Source organism: Dipodomys merriami, unplaced genomic scaffold (genome assembly GCF_024711535.1).
Source record: "Dipodomys merriami isolate MVZ:Mamm:240054 unplaced genomic scaffold, mDipMer1.0.p SCAF_2, whole genome shotgun sequence".
NCBI lineage: Eukaryota > Metazoa > Chordata > Mammalia > Rodentia > Heteromyidae > Dipodomys > Dipodomys merriami.
Genome location: NW_027203381.1, coordinates 119,824,423 through 119,843,920, shown reverse-complemented (window position 1 = coordinate 119,843,920; position 19,498 = coordinate 119,824,423). Strand labels below are relative to the sequence as shown.

General features: G+C 52.6%; 1 protein-coding gene and 1 pseudogene across 2 annotated transcripts in view; one reads left to right on the top strand and one right to left on the bottom strand.

Moving 5' to 3' along the window:
* C2cd2 (C2 calcium dependent domain containing 2) overlaps positions 1-17,344 on the top strand; it is a 52,735-nt gene extending 35,391 nt beyond the window's left edge. For both annotated transcript variants that reach the window (XM_070030750.1, XM_070030748.1), the window contains exons 9-14: positions 329-453; positions 1,387-1,561; positions 2,698-2,811; positions 5,888-6,015; positions 7,901-8,219; positions 15,144-17,344. In XM_070030750.1, the coding sequence (XP_069886851.1) occupies positions 329-453; positions 1,387-1,561; positions 2,698-2,811; positions 5,888-6,015; positions 7,901-8,219; positions 15,144-15,367 (1,085 nt within the window). In that variant the 3' untranslated portion in view covers positions 15,368-17,344. The remainder of the gene's footprint in view (positions 1-328; positions 454-1,386; positions 1,562-2,697; positions 2,812-5,887; positions 6,016-7,900; positions 8,220-15,143) is intronic.
* Positions 9,198-12,827, bottom strand: LOC138832557 (mitochondrial import receptor subunit TOM6 homolog pseudogene; annotated as a pseudogene).
* Positions 17,345-19,498: the final 2,154 nt, after the last annotated feature.

Below are 19,498 nucleotides of genomic sequence, written 5' to 3'. Positions count from 1 at the left end.
TTTTTAAAGATGTATGTCCTAAGAACAAACGTACTTTCTCATGCCCACAGCACAGTTAGCATCTTTTGATAGATATTGATCCAATTTTCGAATCTGCCATTTGCATTCCAGGTTTTAGATGCTCTGAGCATTTCCCTCCTCTCCATTGTTACCTGTGACTGTCTTGTGGTGGCTGAGCCACCTCTGTAGCCATCGGTCTTTGATGACACTACTAGCTTGTGAAATTCCTCCGCTCACAGGATGCTCCTCGGGGTGTGTGCCGGTGGCGCCTCCCTGAGGGACTGGGAAAAATGTGCACAGCTAAACTTTCTTGTCTTCTGTTCCTTAGGTCTGTTGGCAACAGCAACAGTTCGTCTGGACTTGTTTAGGAAGCAGCCTTCAGGACTGCAGATCTTCACGCTGAGCAGCGAGCCCGCCCCCGGCAGCTCAGTACTGGGTTCAGTCACTGCAGAGGTATGGTGTGTGCTTCCCGTGGCCGCTCCCAGCCTGAGCCTCCTTTCAGGAGCGTTCACTTGAGTCTGCCAGAGCTTGCTGTTGCCTCTGTGTGATGTAATGTTTGAGGCTCATCTAGGAGAGCCCGGAGGAGCACGGCGGCTTCTACACGGGTCGGGACAGTCCTGCCTGTGATGGGGTCGAGTCTCTGTTGTACAGGGTGACTTCTCGTGCCCATGTCTAGAAGCCCATCTTCTTAAATTTCTCTTTCATTTGTATCTTCACGTGCTGGTTTCTGCTCTCGTGGTTCTATGCCGTTTCTGGGGAAACCCAAGTTAATAGACAATGCTGACTGTCGCCCATGTTCCATTGCTACTCAGCATTCTCCCTTAACCTAGCACATCCACGTGGGATCACCTGTGGATTGAAACTCACTGAAGCAAATTCACTTTATAAACACATGTGGACCTTTTATTTCCAGCCACTGGCCCTTTGGCAGAACAGAATAAACAACTCTTTCCATAGTGTGTACATTATATTATGTGTTAGAAGTCATCTAGAGGCCATTTAAGGGTTGAGATTTGACTACTGACACACAAAGCCTTAAGTGTAAGGCCAGGTGCTGGTAGTTCACACCTGTAATTCTAGCTACTCAAGAAGCTGAAACATGGTTGGAAGCCAGCCTGAGCTAAAAAGTCTGTGAGACTCTTATCTCCAGTGAGCCAGCAAAAAGCTGGAAATGAGGATGTGGTTCAAATGATGGAGCACCAGTCTTGAGCAAAAAAGCTCAGCGACAGTGCCCAGGTCCTGAGTTCAAGCCCCAAGACCAGCATAAATTAGAGTATGTGGATGCATAGATGGCACCATTTTAACCAAGGGACCTGAGCATCCTGGGGTTCGGAACCAACCAGGGGATGGGACAGCGGGACAGTCCAATAACCAACTTCTCTGCAGTTTTCCTACATAGAACCTGGTGAGGGGAAGTCCTGCCTGGCGCCTCCCCCTGTGCCTGCTGCGAAGATAGAGAAGGACCGCACGGTGATGCCGTGTGGCACTGTGGTCACCACTGTCACCGCGGTGAAGACCAAGCCTCGCTTTGACATAGGGAGGGCATCCCCGCTGAGCTCAGGTGAGACACAGGGCACTGCCCTGCGGGAAGTCTGCGCATGCTCATAGGCTGCACCTGCCCTGCGGGACGTCAGCGCATGCTCCTAGAGTGCACTTGTCCTGCAGGAAGTCTACATTGCCCCTAGAGGGCCCCTGCCCTGTGGGAAGTCCGCGTGGCCTTAGAAGGCACCTTCCTGCAGGAAGGCCGTGCATGCTCCTAAAGAGCACCTGGCCTTCAGAACTCTGCGATGCCCTGAGGGTATACTTTGCCTGTAGGAAGTCTGCACATGCTCCCTGGCCTTCAAAGGGCTGCCCTGAAATTTCAGGGTGCCTTGTGTTATAAAATCCCAAGGAGAATTCACAAGACTCATTCAGGCTGGCTTTGGCGTTGGACAGTAATTCTTTCAAAGAAATAAATGCTGACAGGCTAAAGCAAGGTTCAGTCAGTGGTTGTATATTCTGAAGCACAAGTGTAGGAATTCCAAGTTGTTAGATTCTGATAGAATGGGTTAAATCCAGTACTCCCCGAGGTTCATGGAGGGACAAAGCACTATCATGGAAATTCAGCATCGATGGTTGAATATAGGTTAAAAGTCATTCATAAGCCAGGCATGATGGCAGATGTCTGTAATCCCAGCACTCAGGCTGAAGCTAGCCTGCGACACGTACTGAAGCCTTGCCTCCAAAAACAAAACAAATGTTGGGCCATGAGACTCTTATCTCCAATTTACCATAAAAAGCCAGAGATGGAGCGTGCGTGCGCACATGCGCGCGCACACACACACACACACACACGAAGTCTGACATGCTTTCACATCTCAACCTTGGAGAAACCTTGTGGTGTGTGATGTATTATTATTTGATTCATACAGTGTCTCTGCTTGCAAAAGCACTACCTTCCCAGACTAGATGCTGGGCACACACAGGTCAGGAATGCACTTCTGGCTTCATTAAAATAGCTCTGAAACCTGGGCTTCCAGCCTCCCTTTGATCCCACCACGTAAAGAATGATGGCAACTATAGATCTGAGGTTTGGCTCTGACTGGTGCCAAATGCAGGGCCTAGCGGTGCAGTGAATGTGCCGTCCCCCACACCCACCCCGCCCCAGCCTTCCACTCAGCTTTGTTGTGCCTTTGGTGCTGGGTGTCTCTCTGACAGAGTCCCCTGTGAAGACTCCGGTGAAGGTGAAGGTCATTGAGAAGGACATCTCGGTCCAGGCCGTCCCGTGCCACAGCACACCCGTCAGCAAGACGTTCTCTTCCTCAGACACAGGTAGGGGAGAGCACCTGCTCTTTCCTCTCTCCGTGTTTGCACTGATTTCCAAGTTTGGGAAGAGGTGGGAGCTTTTCGTGATAAGTTGCAAGTGAGGAGATCGTGAGCTGGAGGGACACTGCTCCAGCCAGTTTGGGGGAAGTCTTTAACAAGATGTAGAAACCCCAAGGAGGCATTCCTTGCTCTAACTTCCTGAACACTGTGTATTCTTGTCTTTAACACATCAGTGACCCTAATGCCATCAGTGAGCGGGACTGGAGACACATCCCCAGGCACAGCCTGCACTCTGCTTTTGCATCCTAACAACAGTGGCCAGCCCTCTGGGTACCAGTTCTCATATTTAGGGTCGTTTGGGGGGTAAAGATCTTTAAAAAGAGCTTCTTGTTGTAACTCACAGCAGGGTCTGAGTGGAGCACTAGCTTCTCCCTCCTCCTCCTGGGCCCTCGAGAGGGTCCATCAGCCTGCAGGCGGGCAGTTTCTCTCCTCCCCCCTCCTGTTCTCTCTCATCTTGTCCAGGTCAGAGATGGGCAAGGCCTTCTCCAGGAGTTCCTGTCCACTCTGGGCGTGGTCTGTTTTCTCCAGGGCACTGCCCTTCCCTAGAGAGTTCCATGGCCTCTGTGGACCTGCTCCGCTGGCCTCCTGTGTCCTTGTGGACGTAGGCCGGGCCCTCCTCTGCTGTGACTCCCTCCTTCCCCACGCCTCCCTTCTTCACTGCTCCAGGCCCTTCTCCTCGGCAGATGCTGTGCAGAGGGGGGATTACAGTTACATGAGTAGCATTTCTTGCTGAATATTTTTACCCCCTCCTTTGTTTTTCTCCCTTCCCTCCCCCACTTCTCACCCACCCCCCTTTTTTTAAGCCTCTTGGCTGGTGCTCCATGGTGGAGCCAGCACTCAGGTCATGGTCTGCTGTGTAGCAGGTTTCCCAGGCTTCCCTGAGAAGCCCCTTGACCTCCACCCACCCAGGACTGCTCAGAAACTCAGCCTTGGAGGAGGGACTCCTATGTCCCTCCCCAGGAGCATTCCTCTAGACCTTTCTTTCCTCTCAAGTAGGGGCAGGGCTGGCTAAACAAAACATCATGCTTCTACACACAACATTTCCGGGACTAGCGGAGTGATCCCCAGATCTCTACGAGGACCAAACAGGGAGTCCTACAGTTTAGTTCACCTGTGATGGTGCCCATCCTGGTGTAAGCACCCAGTCCCCAGGTGGCCTGTGCTGGGTCTGACTTTCTGGGCATTCTCCTCCTGGGTCTCCAGGGCTTGGTGTAGGCTCGGCCTTTCAATGCAAGGCAGTCCTTCTCGGTTTATCGATCTGTGTGAAGTTGTCCGTGGACAGCCAGAGGAAGGGTGATGGAGGGCAAGTTCCAGGAGGGTAACCGTCCAGGTGCTTCTGTGAAGGCGTGGTGTGCCTTCCTCTTGGCACTGGCTACGGTGGCCACCCAGAGACTCTTGAGTCTACCATTTAGGGATTTAGGGCCCTTCTATCACCTGAGCATAATCTCTGCAATCACTGGTCATTAGAGATTGAACTCAGCCTTCATTTTCTCTTCCTCACCCTGCTCCACAATGTGACAATTTCTGATCACTGTGTTGGTTCCCTTGTCTACCAGTCCCCATCTCCATTAGCATAAACTGGGTGTGGTTGTAAGAGGCTTATTATATATAAGAAAAGACCACCTGGAAAATTGAAGAAAGGCCCGTGTCAGGACTTGAAGAAAGGCCCGATGTTCCTTTCACCTGTGTGCTTCTCAGTGCCCAGCTTGTGCTCCCTGCCTGTGCTCCCTGAATATGGCCAACGCTGAGACGGGAAAGGTTCCTTTTCACCTCCCGCTCTGCCATCTTTTTTTTTTTTTTGTCAGTCCTTGGGCTTGAACTCAGGGCCTGGGTGCTGTCCTTGAACATTTTTGCTCTACTGCTTTGAGCCACAGCATGACTTCCATTTTTTTGGTGGTTAATTTTGAGATAAGAGTCTCATGGACTTTCCTGCTTGGGCTGGTTCGAACCACAACCCTCAGATCTCAACCTCCTAGGTAACTAGGATTACAGGTGTGAGCCACCAGCACCCGGCCTGGTCTGCCATCTTTAAGTGCCTTAGCAGAATGCTGTAAGCTACAACATGGGCTGTGGCACCTGGTGCTGCTGCCTACCTGGTTGCCTAAATGAAGGAGTCATTTTTTATTTTAAGTAAGAGAATCTGCCTCTTAGGGCCTAGAGATGAACACTATGAACCCACTATGATGGGTCCACAAACACCTACAGAAGACAACAGCCGGTGTGGGTGAAGTGTGATCGTTGTCAGCTGGCCCTTCCCAGCTCTGATTGCCATTCTGTGTTTCACCACTCTTAGGAAGAAGGAAGAGCTATATGCCTTTCAAAAATCAAAGCCTGAGCCAGGCGCCGTGGCTCATGCCTGTAATCCTAGCTACTCAGGAGGCTGAGATTTGATGATCACAGTTCAAAGCCAGCCCGGACAGGAAAGTCCATGAGACTCTTAACTCTAATACGCTGCCAGAAAACTGGAAGTGGCGCTGTGACTCAAGTGGTAGAGTGCTCACCTTGAGCTGAAGAGAGGAAGGACAGTGCCCAGGCCCAGAGTTCAAGAGCCATGACTGACAAAAAAAAAGTCAAAACCTTCTAAAGTTCTGAAGATTTAGTCATTCTTTACTATTGTCATTTTCATCAACCCTATGGATGACAATCCTCCACTTAACCCATAACAAAACACATGAATCTTAAGTAGATACTTCAGTGAGGGACCACCCAGGGGTTCAAGTTGTAGATCAAGCCTGGTTAACCAACCGGTCCACAAGTCACATGTGACTTGTCACTCATTTTTATGAATAAAGTTTAATTGAAAGCTAGCCATGCCTGTTCATTCCACATGGCCTCTGTCTGCTTTCACTCCTCAAAACATGATGGGTGAGTTGTTGCAGAGACTGGTAGCCTGCAAAACCTAAACTACTTACTCTCTGGCCCTTTGTAGAAAATGTTTGCCAAGCACCGCTTATAGACCATGTCCATTAGCCCCGAAGTTCTCCTGTTTGCTAGTGAACTCAGCACTATCTTTCACTGGCAGAACTGTTGGTGTTGAACGGCTCAGACCCAGTGGCTGAAGTTGCCATTCGCCAACTCAGTGAATCATCCAAGCTGAAGCTCAAGTCCCCCCGGAAGAAAAGTACTATCATCATTTCAGGGATCTCCAAGGTACAGTCGGCTGGGCCGCTCAGCCTCTCCCCCTGTGAGGGAGTCTATTCACATACCCAACCAACACGTGAAACCTCCTTTCCCCTCATGTCAAATGGTATCCGCCCCCCAACAAGGCAGCTTGGTGGTCTTAGGATGGCACAGGTAATCCTGCTTATGAAGGAAACGTGCAAGGTCCTGGCCCGTGATGCTTTGCGTGTGGACGGTGGGTGGATCGTTTGTATGGTGTGAGGCTTCCCTCGGCTGCGGCGCTGCTTTCAGGGAACTGCCCACCACTGTTTTGCCCATTACCCATATCTAAAGCGTTCTAATTTTTGCAATGAATGTACATTTCTTTTGATATCAGAGACAAAGAAAGGTTATTGTCTAGAATGCTCCATCCCCACTCCTTCCTTCCTCCCGCTTGTGATGTCTGTGGTTCTACATGCCCCACCCCCAGCAGAGGAGGGAAACCAGGCTGCAGGGCAGGCCAGCTCTTGAGACCAGGGGCCACACAGACTCAGGCTCCTCCTTTTTTTTTTTTTTTTGGTCCAATCGTGGGGCCTGAACTCTGGGCCTGGGCGCTGTCCCTCAGCCCTTCAGCTCAAGGCTAGCGCTCTACCACTTGAGTCACAGCGCCACTTCTGACTTTTTTTTTCTGCTTATGTGGTGCTGAGGAATCGAACCCAGGGCCTCATACATGCAAGGCAAGTGCTCTACCACTGAGCCATCTTCCCAGCTTCCCCTCAGGCTCTTTCTTGATCCTTGCAGATGTACATGTGGAGGGGTGGTTGAGAGGTTTTGTTTACAGTGAGACAGAGAGGAAGAAATTTAGCACATGGACTGGTCACTGAAAGGGTGGACAGGAGCGATACTGATACCAAAACAGAATGCCTGAGTCTCCATTGCACCCTGGGCACCAAGCTCAAAGGATAGCCTTGAACATCAGCAGGGTGGGCGGAGTCTCTTCTTGGATAGCCTTGAACATCAGCGGGGTGGGCGGAGTCTCTTCTTGGATAGCCTTTAACATCAGCAGGGTGGGTGGAGTCTCTTTTTGGAGCCTGCAACAGCCAGGTGGTCTCTGGGGCCACAGCCCTGATCTGGCTTGCTGTGGTTCCCAGCCCTGGCTAAATAAGCAAAACAAGTCCACCAAGAGATGTTTTTCATTGGTGCTCAAAGCATCCCCATCTGCATTTGGCCAGCACTAGTGGTACAAGATGCACTGTTGTCAGAAAAGCACAGGTTTCCATCTCATCAAGTAAAGTCAGGTGTCCAGCTGTTACCCAGGTCAAGAGCAGCGTGACTGGCCTCTGAGCAGCCCCCTCCTCCCCAACATTTATGTTCCCACCGAAGCCGCGGCCCTGACTCACCCCACAGGTCCAGTGAGTGTCCATGTGTGTTCCCATAGGAATATAATGTAAAGTCTCTAGTGACCCATACTACTTGAAGGCAGCCTTAAAACACTGTGGGGACAAAGATTAAAAGACTAAGTCTGTTGTGCCTATCTATAATCCCAGTTACTCAGGAGATTGAGATCTGAGGATCGAGGTTTGAAGCCAGCGTGGGCAGGGAAGTCCATGAGACTCATCTCCAATGAACCACCAAGAAGCCAGAAGTGGAGCTGTGGCTCAGGTGGTAGAGCTCTAGCCTTGAACACGAAAGCTCAGGGACAGCTCCCAGGCCCAGAGTTCAAGCCCCAGGATCAGCACCAAAACCCCCAAACAACTGAGTCTGAAATATCCAAGTTCCGCCCTGTAAAACCCTATGTGCTGCCTTGCATTTCACATGCCGAGCAGCTCAAGCACGCCGCTCTCGAGAGGACGTGAGCAGAGCGCTGCCTGCCCCATCTTCCCTGGGTTGGCATTGGCCCTGGCCTCAGCGCCTGATGGTGCCTTCTCCTCCACAGACCTCGCTATCTCAGGACCACGAAGCTGCCCTCATGCTGGACTACGCGGCCTCCATGGGTGACGCCTGCCAGGCGGATGCTGTCTCCGAGCCGGTACCCCCAGCACCCCCAGCGGCAGCAGCCTCTGCCCCCCCTGTTCAAGATGAGCCCACCCCGGCCCCGCCCGAGCCCCGGGAGAATGAGCTGGACTGCTGGGACCTGGAGAAGGGGTCTCAGGCAGCAGCGTGGTGCAGCCCAGCCCTGCTGGAGACCGATGGGGACGAGCTGTCAGAGAGCTCCCTGAGCGCCTCAGAGCCGGGCACTGCCAAGAAGACCAAAGGTACCTGTCGAGCAGCCCTGGGCCTCCGCGCTGCGGCTTCGCCCTGTCCTGGTTTCCATGTGAAGTTTGAGTCCTCATCAGCCTCCCTTCCCTTCGTCTTCCATGAGTCCATCTAGCCTCACCCCCACCTTCCTAAACTGCCCTGTACAGAGTGCGCAAGCCCCCCAAAAGCTGTGGGCATTCTGGGGGCTTGTGTGTGTGTGTGTGTGTGTGTGTGTTTGGTAAGAGTGGCTGCATCACCTCTGCATTTGGGGCTAGTTTGTGTTCGTGCCAAGAGGTACCTCCCCTGCCTGGCTCACTCCTGAGCTAGCCAAGGCATCTGAGGGTCACCAGAGTCAAGTGTCAAGGTAGCCAGGGGCTCCCAGGAGAACCAGGCAGAGACTGGGGCTTCAGCTGCAGGGCTCACTACCTGGACCTCACAGGATCTATAGGAAAGGAAAGCCCTAGAAATTGATCCATCAATTTAATATGTGTGTAGTGATGAACTCCAATTAACCACTGAAAGATATAGATATATGGATACAGATAAATGAAGAGAAAATGAGAGGACTTCAGACCTCCAAATTCTCAGTGCACCTCCCTGTTCATTCTGAAATGCAAAATCTTACTTCCTTACGCTTTCACAAAACACCTTCCCCCTCCCCTCTCCTCTTTCCTCCCAAGAGTCTCCCTGTGTTCCTGCCTTCGCTAGCCCTTGCTGCTCAGAGCCTCTCCTTCTCTGGCAAGTGGACCAATGCCTTTGGGATGTGGGTTGCACTGTGCTGGGGGTAGGGCTGCCTCTGATGATGGGTCCACCCCCTCCCCCCGCTTGGATGCAGGGGCTACCTCGGACACCAGCTTTGAGCGTCTGAGAGGGAGAGGGATGTTAGCCAAACAGCTCACTTCACTCCTGGAGAGTGACTGCCTCAACCCAAGATTTTCTTTCTTTTTTTTTTTTCTGTGTACAGACTTTATTTCAAATACTTGTTATAACACCATTCTTAATCCTTTAGGACATGAACAAAGATCACCTCCCTGCAGAAACATCACAACTATGTACAGAACTTTTTTTTACAGAACCAAGGCAACAAACACTTCAGTGTTAGAAAAGGAAGGAGAAACTTCAGCTGCCATCAAGCATTATCTTGTGGTGGCCATAAACTATACTCTTGTTTTGGAAAGTTTGGGTAGTGCACAGGAATTCCGATTGTCTATTTGGTTACACTCCTGGCTGAGGTGCCATGAGATCAATGTCACTCAAATTCCTGGCCAGCCAAACTCCCGAGCAAATAGTCCGGAACTGAGGATCAAGTTCCTCCGAAAGTCATTCCTATCCATGGCAAAGCGGTAGACGCCCCGGAGTCAGTCTCCCACGTTGTCTGGAATCTCAGGGGCTTCATTTGCCTGGCCGGCTGCACTCACCGCTGCCCTGCTGGAAGCCATAACCGGACTCGCAGCCTCCACACAAGCCCGGACGTCTAGCGCCGGTCCTCAACCCAGGATTTTCTAAAATGAGACATTTGGCAGAGATTTTGTTCTAGTTTTTCACCCAGGGTTTTGGTCTTTCTTGTCTTTTCTTTCCTTCCTTCCTTCCTTTCTTTCTTTCCTTTCTTTCTCTCCCTTCCTTCCTTCCTTCCTTCCTTCCTTCCTTCCTTCCTTCCTTCCTTCCTTCCTTCCTTCCTTCCTTCCTTCCTTCCTTCCTTCCTTCCTTCCTTCCTTCCTTCCTTCCTTCCTTCCTTCCTTCCTTCCTTCCTTCCTTCTCGGTTGTTAGGCTTGAATTCTGGGCTGGGTGCTGTCCCTGAGCTCTTTAGCTCAAGGAGAGCACTCTACCACTTGAGCCACAGCACCACTTCTGGTTTTCTGGTGGTTCATTGGAGATAAGAGTCTCTGGACTTTGCTTCTGGGCTGGCTTTGAACTGTGATCCTCAGATTTCAGCCTCCTGAGTAGCTAGGATTATAAGTGTGAGCCACTGGCACCTGGCTCATTCCAGAGGTTTCTAGAAGATTCCTGTTGAGCATCTCTTGAGATGTTGGCAAAAATCCTAGATAAGTCTGTGTTGTGGTTCCAAGTAGTTTTCATTTCACAACAAAGTCTTTTTGGAAACTGGTACTGGAATAGTTAGTGGAGTTTGTATTGTCTCTGCCATTCTCCGTCTGTGTTTTGAGGTTTAGGGAACTGAGGAAGGGAGGGGTTGCAGGCAGGGTCTTGATTCTGTTGTCCACTTCCATATGGCTTGGGACTACAAGTGTGTACTTCCACACCCAGGTCTCTCCCTCTCTTTTCTGTCTGTCTGTCTGTCTGTCTGTCTGTCTGTCTGTCTGTCTGTCTCTCTCTCTCTCTCTTTCTCATTTATGCTTTCCCTTTCCCTCTCCCTCCTCCTTCCCTCCCCCCATCAGTACTGGGGTTTGAACTCAGGGCTTGGGCACTGTCTGTGAACTTTTTTGCTCAAGGCTAGTGCTTGACCACTTGAGTCACAGCTCCACATCTGGCTTTTTGGTGGTTAATTAGAGATAAGAATCTCACAGAATTTTCTGTGTAGGTAGCTACCAACCAAAGTCCTCAGGTCTCAGCCTCATCAGTAGCTAGGATTACAGCCATGAGCCACTGGTGCCCACTGCCAGTGTTTATTTTCATGTTAGCATGCCACCTGACCCTTTGGTCTTCGCAGGGATTCTGTTCTAGGCTTCTGTTTGGAATCCCCTGGAATTTGGCAGGCTGGCTAGAAATCTAGGTACTGTGATGCTTCAGCTAAGGTTTCCAAAAATAAGTTCATTTTTTTGTCTTGAAAGGATTGGCAACATTGTTGAACACCAAGAATGGACTTGATACCACTAATCCTCACCTGCAGAAATGCTAGGATAGTAAGTCTTAATGTAATTGCATGACTTACCACAACGGCATCGGGGAGGTTTTAAAATAATAACTGGGAAAGGAAGAAAGCCTCCCAAATGCCCTGCATTAGCCTCTTTGCAGGCGCGCGCGCGCGCATGTGTGTGTGTGTGTGTGTGTGTGTGTGCGCGCGTGTGCGTGTGCATATGTGGAGGCGTGTACGTGTGCACGTGCAGGGTGAGTGGCCCCAACTCTGACTGTCCTCCATTCTGATGGTGCTCTTGCATGCTTTTCTTTTTACCTCCTCCGTCTCTGCATCGCGTGCTCATTCCTTTAACTTAAGAGGATCGCTATGCCTACCAGAGTTAATTCCTACACAGTAAGTTGTTTTCGACTTATGTTTTTAAGTTGCGTGTCACTGTACTATGAGAAAAGCACGTAGAAGGTATAGCAGTGCTCACCCGTAGTCCTGGGTTGCTCCCTGCCCGTCTCCCTGGTGGCTGGATGGGTCCTCGTGGTGCTACCTACTGGAAGGGGTCACCATGGAGTTGTGATGGCATCAGAGGTCCTTTACAGTGCCTGGAGTCATGGAACCCAGACTGGGGTCGGAGTGCCTCAGTGACCCTCCTGTCCTAATGGCTGGTGCTGCACACGGACCATTCACCCGTCCATTTGACATCTGCAGCTGTTTGGGAAACAACAGCATTGCTCTTGGCTGTTGTGTTCCTGTTTAAAAGATTTTAAGACATTTATGTATTTGTTTTTGTGGGTTTGCTTTGCTAGTGCTGGTGCTTGAACTCAGTGCCTTGTGCTCTTGCTTGGCTTTCTTGCTCCAGTTGGCACTCTACCACTTGAACCACATCTCCACTTCTGGCTTTTGGCTGGTTAATTTGGGAGAAGCGTCCCATGGACTTTTCTGCCCAGACTGCTTTCTAACCTCAGATCCCAGCCCCCTGAGTAGCTGGGATTAAAGGAATGAGTCAGTGGCACCCAGTTTAAAACACGCTTCAATTAGCTATTTATAGCCCTTCAGGATCACACAGACAAGTAAGATGCATTTAGAAATTCATGCAATGCGAGAGCAGTCATTTAGAAGAAGGTTTAATTCTGTTGTGAATTTGTACATCAGCTTTTTTTTTAAGCCGTACTTGAGTTTTCAACTCAGTGCCTTCTGCTTGCTAGGCGGGGCCTGTACCAAGGGAAGAATTCTTAATTCTTTCTCTCCTCTCTACCCCTTGTTTAAAAACCTTGGTTATTTTATACTAAACATAAGCCTCAGGTTTCATACAATTTCTCTCTAAATTGTATTGTTACTGTTACCATCTCCATTTTATCTTATATTAATTTCCTTTTTCTTTCTTTTTAGTTCCTGTCATGGGTTTGAACTCAGGATCTCCAACTCTTGCTTGGCTTTTTTTTTTTCCACTCTGCCACCTCTGGCTTCTTGTTGGTTAATGGGAGATAAGATTCTCTTGGGTTTGTCTGCCCAGGCTAGCTTTGAACCATGATCCTTAGATTTCAGTCTCCTGATTCGCTAGGATGACAGGCGTGAGCCACTGGTGCCTGACTATTAATCATCTTAATCATAGAAATTTAGGGGTCCATGTGGCCATCTGGCACATGCAGAGAGTGTGCAGTGTTCACGTTACTGCACGGGACTAGAATTAGCATTCCCTTCTCCTTAAACATGAAAAAATGGGCATTGAGTAATACACACCTAGCCACACGGTGTCTGTGGTCTCATCGAACGTATACAGTAGGAGCTGACCAAATCCAGGCCTTTCATATTTTCATCGTTGTGTTTGGAGCCTTGTCACACAGTGAGTGCTTTATTCTGAACTGTGGTGACAGCTGTGCTGCAGAATGCAGGTGGAGTTCAGTCCTGTAGACTGTGTCTGGGCCTCCTCCACCTCACCTCTCCCTGCCCACCCCTGGCCTCCTCCACCCACCTCCCCCTGCCCACCCCTGGCCTCCTCCACCCCGCCTCCCCCTGCCCATCCCTGGGCTTCCTCCACCCCGCCTCCCCCTGCCCACCCCTGGCCTCCTCCACCTGCCTCCCCCTGCCCACCCCTGGCCTCCTCCACCCCACCTCCCCCTGCCCACCCCTGGGCCTCCTCCACCCACCTCCCCCTGCCCACCCCTGGCCTCCTCCACCTGCCTCCCCCTGCCCACCCCTGGCCTCCTCCACCCCGCCTCCCCCTGCCCATCCCTGGGCTTCCTCCACCTCACCTCCCCCTGCCCACCCCTGGGCTTCCTCCACCTCACCTCCCCCTGCCCACCCCTGGCCTCCTCCACCCACCTCCCCCTGCCCACCCCTGGCCTCCTCCACCCCGCCTCCCCCTGCCCACCCCTGGCCTCCTCTACCCACCTCCCCCTGCCCACCCCTGGCCTCCTCCACCCCGCCTCCCCTGCCCGGCCTGAGCTCACTTTTCGACTCTTGCACTCTTCCGCTGCATGGGAGGGAGTTGAGGCGGGGTGCGGGTCTGGTCCCGGGTGGCAGAGGAGGTGGTAGGGGTCACTGGTGAGGAGCCACAGCTCACAGTGATGGGCACTGAGCTCGCCCTTCTGCCCAGAGCAGCAGGTTCCGTGGGCTCAGAATCACACGCCATCACCTTCTGAGCAGCTGTGGTGTCCGCTGGCATCTTCCAGAGGAACGGGGCCCTCAGGCTGGGGTAGGAATTGGCGTTGTTGAGTGTGAGGCCCGTGGCCCGTGGCAGGTTGACGGGACAGGTCGGCAGTTTGGCAGGTGGGAGGCTCAGGCAGGAGCTGCTGTCACTGTCTTGAGGCTTCAGGTGTTGCTTTTTAAGTCCTTCCGCTGATTGGGCTAGGCCTCCCACTTAATCTGCCAAATATTGCCATCAGCCAAACCAAGTAGTTCTCGAGTCATAGAGGAAATGCTTTTGACTCTCAGGTACCACCCAGTCTTAGTAATTTCCTTTCCTTACCAGCCACTGCACAATTCACCTACACAGCAGCACCTAGACTAGCGTTTGACTGAGTCCCTGAGCACCGGGGCCGAGTCGGTACAGACACTGGACTTCCTAGGCAAGCTGTCAGACGGGTTGATTCCCAAGAGCCAGCAGGACACACTGTCACCTGTGCCAACCCCAGAGCTGGGGATGGCTGTGCCCTGGTCACCAAGCAAAGCGTGGTAACTGTGTAAGCTGTGTGGCAGCCAGGTTTAAACAGACTTTTTAGAATTGTTTAGGGGCAAGGCCCTGGATTTGATCCCCCGCACCGACAAGAAACAAAACAACAAAGCCTGTGGCTTAGAAGAGAAAGCTGGATGAACTGGGGGGCGCCAGCTCTCCCACATGGCTGATCCTGGGGTGCCCTGCCCTTCCCCAACACCTCTCCAGAAATAGGATGATTCCAGAATTGTGCTCGAGCCTGTGTTGGGCCACAGGCCGTGCTGAATGGCCCTCCCCAGGGAGCAGACATCTGGCTGCCCTGCTTGAGGACAGGGCCCATCTGTGGGCAGCCCAGAGTTGCTGGGCCTAGGAACAGGTGCTTCAGAGCCAGCGTGGCCAGTGGGTGCCCCAGGCCCACACAAATCAGTGTCGCCTCCTCAAAACTCACTTCTTATTTGTGAGCTGGGCCCTGGCTCCCCCCTCCCCTCCTGTCCACCCCCTACCCGCCTGGCTTGAGTGGCACCTGGCAGACACCTGCACAATTCCAAACCCCCGCCCCCATGTGCCCTCCATGCCTAAAGCCAGAGTGACTGTGCACAACAGGGTGCAGTCCCGTGCCCATCAGAGAAAGCAAGACATCCGCCCCAAAATAACCAGCAACACATGGAGTTGTGGTTCAGATGGTCAAGGGCCAGCCTGTCAAGCCTGTCAAGTGCAAGACCCTGAGTTCAAACCCCAGTACCACCAAGCCTTATTGTCTGATAGTTCTGGCTAGAGTAAATGCAGTCCATTCTCCCAACTTTCCAGCTCCTCTGAGGTAGGAAGTTCAGCCTCATGTCAGCCCCATGGCTGCTGACTGAGGTAGTTTCTTAGGCAGTCAGTGCCAGGCGCCTCTCCAGAGCTGCCGAGGCCCCGCTTTCTCCCCTGCTTTCTCCCCCAGCGCCCACCCCACCCTGCTCTGACCGCCCGTCCTCCCTCTTGCAGGAGGAATGCTAAAGAGAGGCGCCAAGTTGTTCTTCCGCCGGCGGCACCAGCATAAAGACCCGGGCATGAGTCAGTCGCACAATGACCTCGTGTTCCTGCAGCAGCCCGAGGAGCCCCGTGCGAGGAAGGGAGCCACCCTCACCCGGCTCCTCAACAGGAAGCTGCTCTCCAGGCACCGAAGCAAGAACACCATGAACAGCAGCCCCCAGGAGCCCTGCGCCTAGCTGCGCCCCCTGGCGGCTGGAGCTCAGATGGGATGGCCCCGCCAGGGGATGGAAGGGCGGGTCAGATGTCTGCTGGTGTAGCTTGGTTGTTTCCAACCACCTCGTCTTTTAAAGGGAAAAGGCCTGCCACTGCAGCCAGGAGCCTCCCCTAGGCTGGACTGGGGAAGGCCGTTGTGGCCCCAGTGATAGGCTTAGAGGGAGTTGTGTGGGGAGGAGGCTGCGAGCAGGGAGGGGTGAGGGGCGCGGCTCTGGCGCAGGGCTGCGTGCTCCACACAGTGTCCTGAGGAGCAGGTGCCTCTGGTGGTTGCTGTGAGTGAGACCCAGATCACCTGTTCCGACTCGCTGCTTAGAATGAAAGCGTGGGCCTGGCAGCAAAGATGGGCCGGTGCAACCCGGGCGGCTCCTTGGTGGAGACAGTGCTTTATGCTGGGAGCTGAGAGGCGTCGACAAGGGCAAGAAGGGATCCGCCTTTAGCATGAGCCATAGAACTTGAAAACATATGCAAACACTACGTAAGTGCTACGCCCGGCGTGAGGAGCACTTCTCGAGGTTACCAGGAATGTGCATGCCGGGCACCTCCGCAGATGCCCACAGGAGCCCTGCGCTTGTCTCCTGTGCAAAGCTGTCAGCCATCCACCTTCCAGCTGCCTCCCACGGCAAGCTGACACGGGACGCCAGGAGCAGCAGTGCGCAGCCACTCGGAAAACAAGGACACGCGCGCGCGCACACACACACACACACACATACACACACAACACAGGTGTTTGCCAAATATTGCCATCAGCCAAACCAAGTAGTTCTCGAGTCATAGAGGAAATGCTTTTGACTCAGTCTTAGGAATGGAGGTTTTAACAAATGGGCAAGGTGCACATGTGATTCTTCTTACAATTCCTTACAATTCTACTGTGAACACGCCCTGGCCAATGTTTGTGGGAGACCTTGCTTCTGGTCTCCAGTGGGAGAAGAATGGACCTGGAACACAGCTTCAATATGAACACGCATGGGTACACTTGCTGCAGAGCACCTCGCATCGGGGTCGGCGTGGCTGTCCGTAAGATTCACGTCCTTCCGATGAGACTGCGGAGGCCGACGTGGAAACCCGACTCTCATGGGTGTGAAATTGGCTCACTCCTTACCACAGGCACTTTTATTAATCCTCCAACAAATCTATCACAGGTAATAGAGCCATCGGTGAGCAAAAACTCCCTTATGAAAGCCAGAATTAGAGTTTTTTCTTTTCTGTTTTTGAGGGTAAGATTGGAAAGCTCCATTTATCCTTCTGATAAATGTGAGAAACTTGCTGGGTATCTTGGGGCATCCTTCCATTCAGGTACTCGGGAGGCTGGGGCAGCAGGGTTTTGGGTTTGGGGCCTGTGCTGTATAGCGAGCTCAGGTTTAGCAAAGTCCTGCTGAAGCAAAAAAAGGAACAAGGGGAATTTGTTTATCAAGTGACTTGGAAGTGACTTGCAAGCGCGCTTTGTTTTGGAAGCTGGCATTCTGATGTCAGTCACTCGGGGGGACTGTCGAGTGTAGCTATGGGAACTTGAAAGGCAGGTGGCACGTGAGGCCCGGTGGTGGACAGACACTGCGCCACACGGGTTGATTCTGGGAGGAGCGTGTGCAGGCACTCAGTGAGGGCTTCAGCACAGGTCCAGTCTTGCATCTGAGGGGCTTGGGAGGAGACGTGTTTCGCGTCAGAGGCTGACTTCTCCCGCTAAGCCCCCCCACAAGAATTGTAGGATTTTTTTTTAAACCAGGGATGTTCAGCCCTATAGAATTTATATATTTGGTTTTTAAGTAGGCAAGTTCAAGTTACTCACATGTGAGGTACAGAATTTTAGGGTGTACGTTCTCTCAAAACCAAACAAAAGCAAATGCTTTTAGCCACCCTGTTCCCAGCTCCTGTGTGCGAGGCTCTCCTTCCTTGGATGTACTAGCAGGGTCTCCACCAAATACACAACACTAACACTGTGGGGGGGGCGGGACGAGGTGGGGTGCAGGGGTGGGGGAGCAGGGGCCTCAGGGAGCACTGGGAAAATGGGCCGCAGACACTGAAGCTCCTTCCAGCTGTCTATGCAGGTCTGCTTTTTCATGGTGCAGCGCATTTGTGCAAGAGCGAGTGTCACTCAAGGTGAAGATGGAGGGAACGTCCGCATCAGATGCTAGCACTCACGTGCGGCTCACCTTTCACCTTTCACCCTTGCCTCTCATATAAGCTTTAAGGGGTGTCTGTCCTGGTGGGATTTTTCTGAGGAGTGCTATTTCAAAAGCAGTTCCTTGGGGACACTAATCTAGGCGTGGTTCATCACTCTGGAGGCTGGTGTTCAGGTTGTGAGCTGGCCACCTGTCTCTTCTACTCTGTTTAAGGTTGTACCGTGTCCTCTGTGGAGGTATGAAATAGAGCTTTAAGTGTGTGTGTGTGTGTGTGTGTGTGTGTGTGTGTGTGTGTGTGTGTGTGTGTGTGCGTGTGTGTGTGTGTGTGTGTGTATGTATACAGATGTAGCAATAAAAAAGATCTTTGTCCAACCGAAAACCTGTTGTGGGAAAGGGGACTTGGACAGAGCACTTTATTTTAATCAAGTTTAAGTCCAGAGCCAGCCCTGGTCTCCCCCACTCCTCCCCCCCCCCGGCCTCCCTGGCCAGCCGCAGCTGACCCATTACGAGTCAGGTGCTGGTACTGTAGGCTTGCACTGGGCTGGGTGCTTGTGTGGTATACTGGCACTTTCCAAGCTGGAGGGGAAACGTGTGCACGTGGCCCTCACCCCCAGCAGGTGTGTTCAGGACAGGTCCACTCAAGGCGGGCCATGCAGAGCCCTCGGGCCTGACAGGTAGAAACAAGTCTCAGCACCACCCCCCCCACCTCTGTGCTGGGCCCCCTCCACTGGCCAGACTAGCCAAGACGCAATTGCCAGAGACCCCATCAGATCCTGCAAAGCAAGCTCAGGCCCTCCCGTGTGTAAGGCCGCGTTAGGACGCAGCAAGCTGGCGGTGCACAGACACGTGGACTTGGAGTTTGTGCTTTTCTCCCCCAATGTCAGGTCAAACCCACGTTTCCAAAAGGGAAGAAAGCCAGTGTCCTCCCGGTACACAGGCAGGTTTGGGTAGAGGCTGCCTGGCGCCCCGGCTCCCTGACTGTGAGTGTATTCCTTGGCAGCACGTTAGGAATGGGGACGGCTCTGCATGAGGCGCCCCGGGCCCCGGGCAGGTGCCTTTGGAGGGGTGAGGCCAGCCTGTGAACCATGTCTGAAAGAAATAAATGTACACATGAAACACCGCACATGGCGCCCTGTGTTTCCCTGTGTCCTCCTGGGCTTCTGGCCCGCTGGCTAACGTGGAAAGCTGCAACATCCTTTAGTCTTTGGGAAGGGACTTGAACTCTGGGCCCGGGTGCTGTCCCTCCGCTCTTCATCTCAAGGCTAGCGCTCTAGCACTTGAGCTACAGCGTCACTTCTGGTTTTCTGGTGGTTCATTGGAGATAAGACTCTCACGGACTTTACTATCCAGCCTGGCTTTGAACTGAGATCCTCAGGATCTCAGCCTCCAGAGTAGCTAGGATTAAAGGTGTGAGCCACTGGCACCTGGCTACTTTTTTTTTTTTTTAATGCAGACTGGAGCTCAGGCGCTCTCGGCGGCTGTGAGCCCTTGCAGCTCCTCCCTCTCCTTTCAGGTGCTTTGTGGTCGGGAGCAAAGACATGTCTGTCCACTTGGGTGTTTGGAGCCGAGGGCTGGGACAACCTCATTTACTACACACTGGGGGACCGGGGGGGGGGCGATCCTCAAATTCAAGGAGCTTGAATTTAAGGCCTCATGCCTTTACTTGGCTTTCTTTGCTCAAGGCTGGTGCTGTACCAATTGAGCCACACCTCCACTTTGGGCTTTTGGGTGGCTAATTGGAGATTGCCGTGTTGGTATGGGGTCAAGGTTTGGGGCCCAGACCACCATAGAGAGCAGTTCCAGGACCTTTCGGGGATTTGTGAGGAACAATGGGTGCTGCGAGCTGGGGTTGACTTGGCCCAGGCCAGCGGGTGCATCTGGGAGGGGGGTAGAGAGGGGAGGGGGAGGGGGAGCTATGGTGCTTGTCACCCTTGGGAGTCTGCTGTGGGACCCATGTGATCCACTAAGACCTGTGCT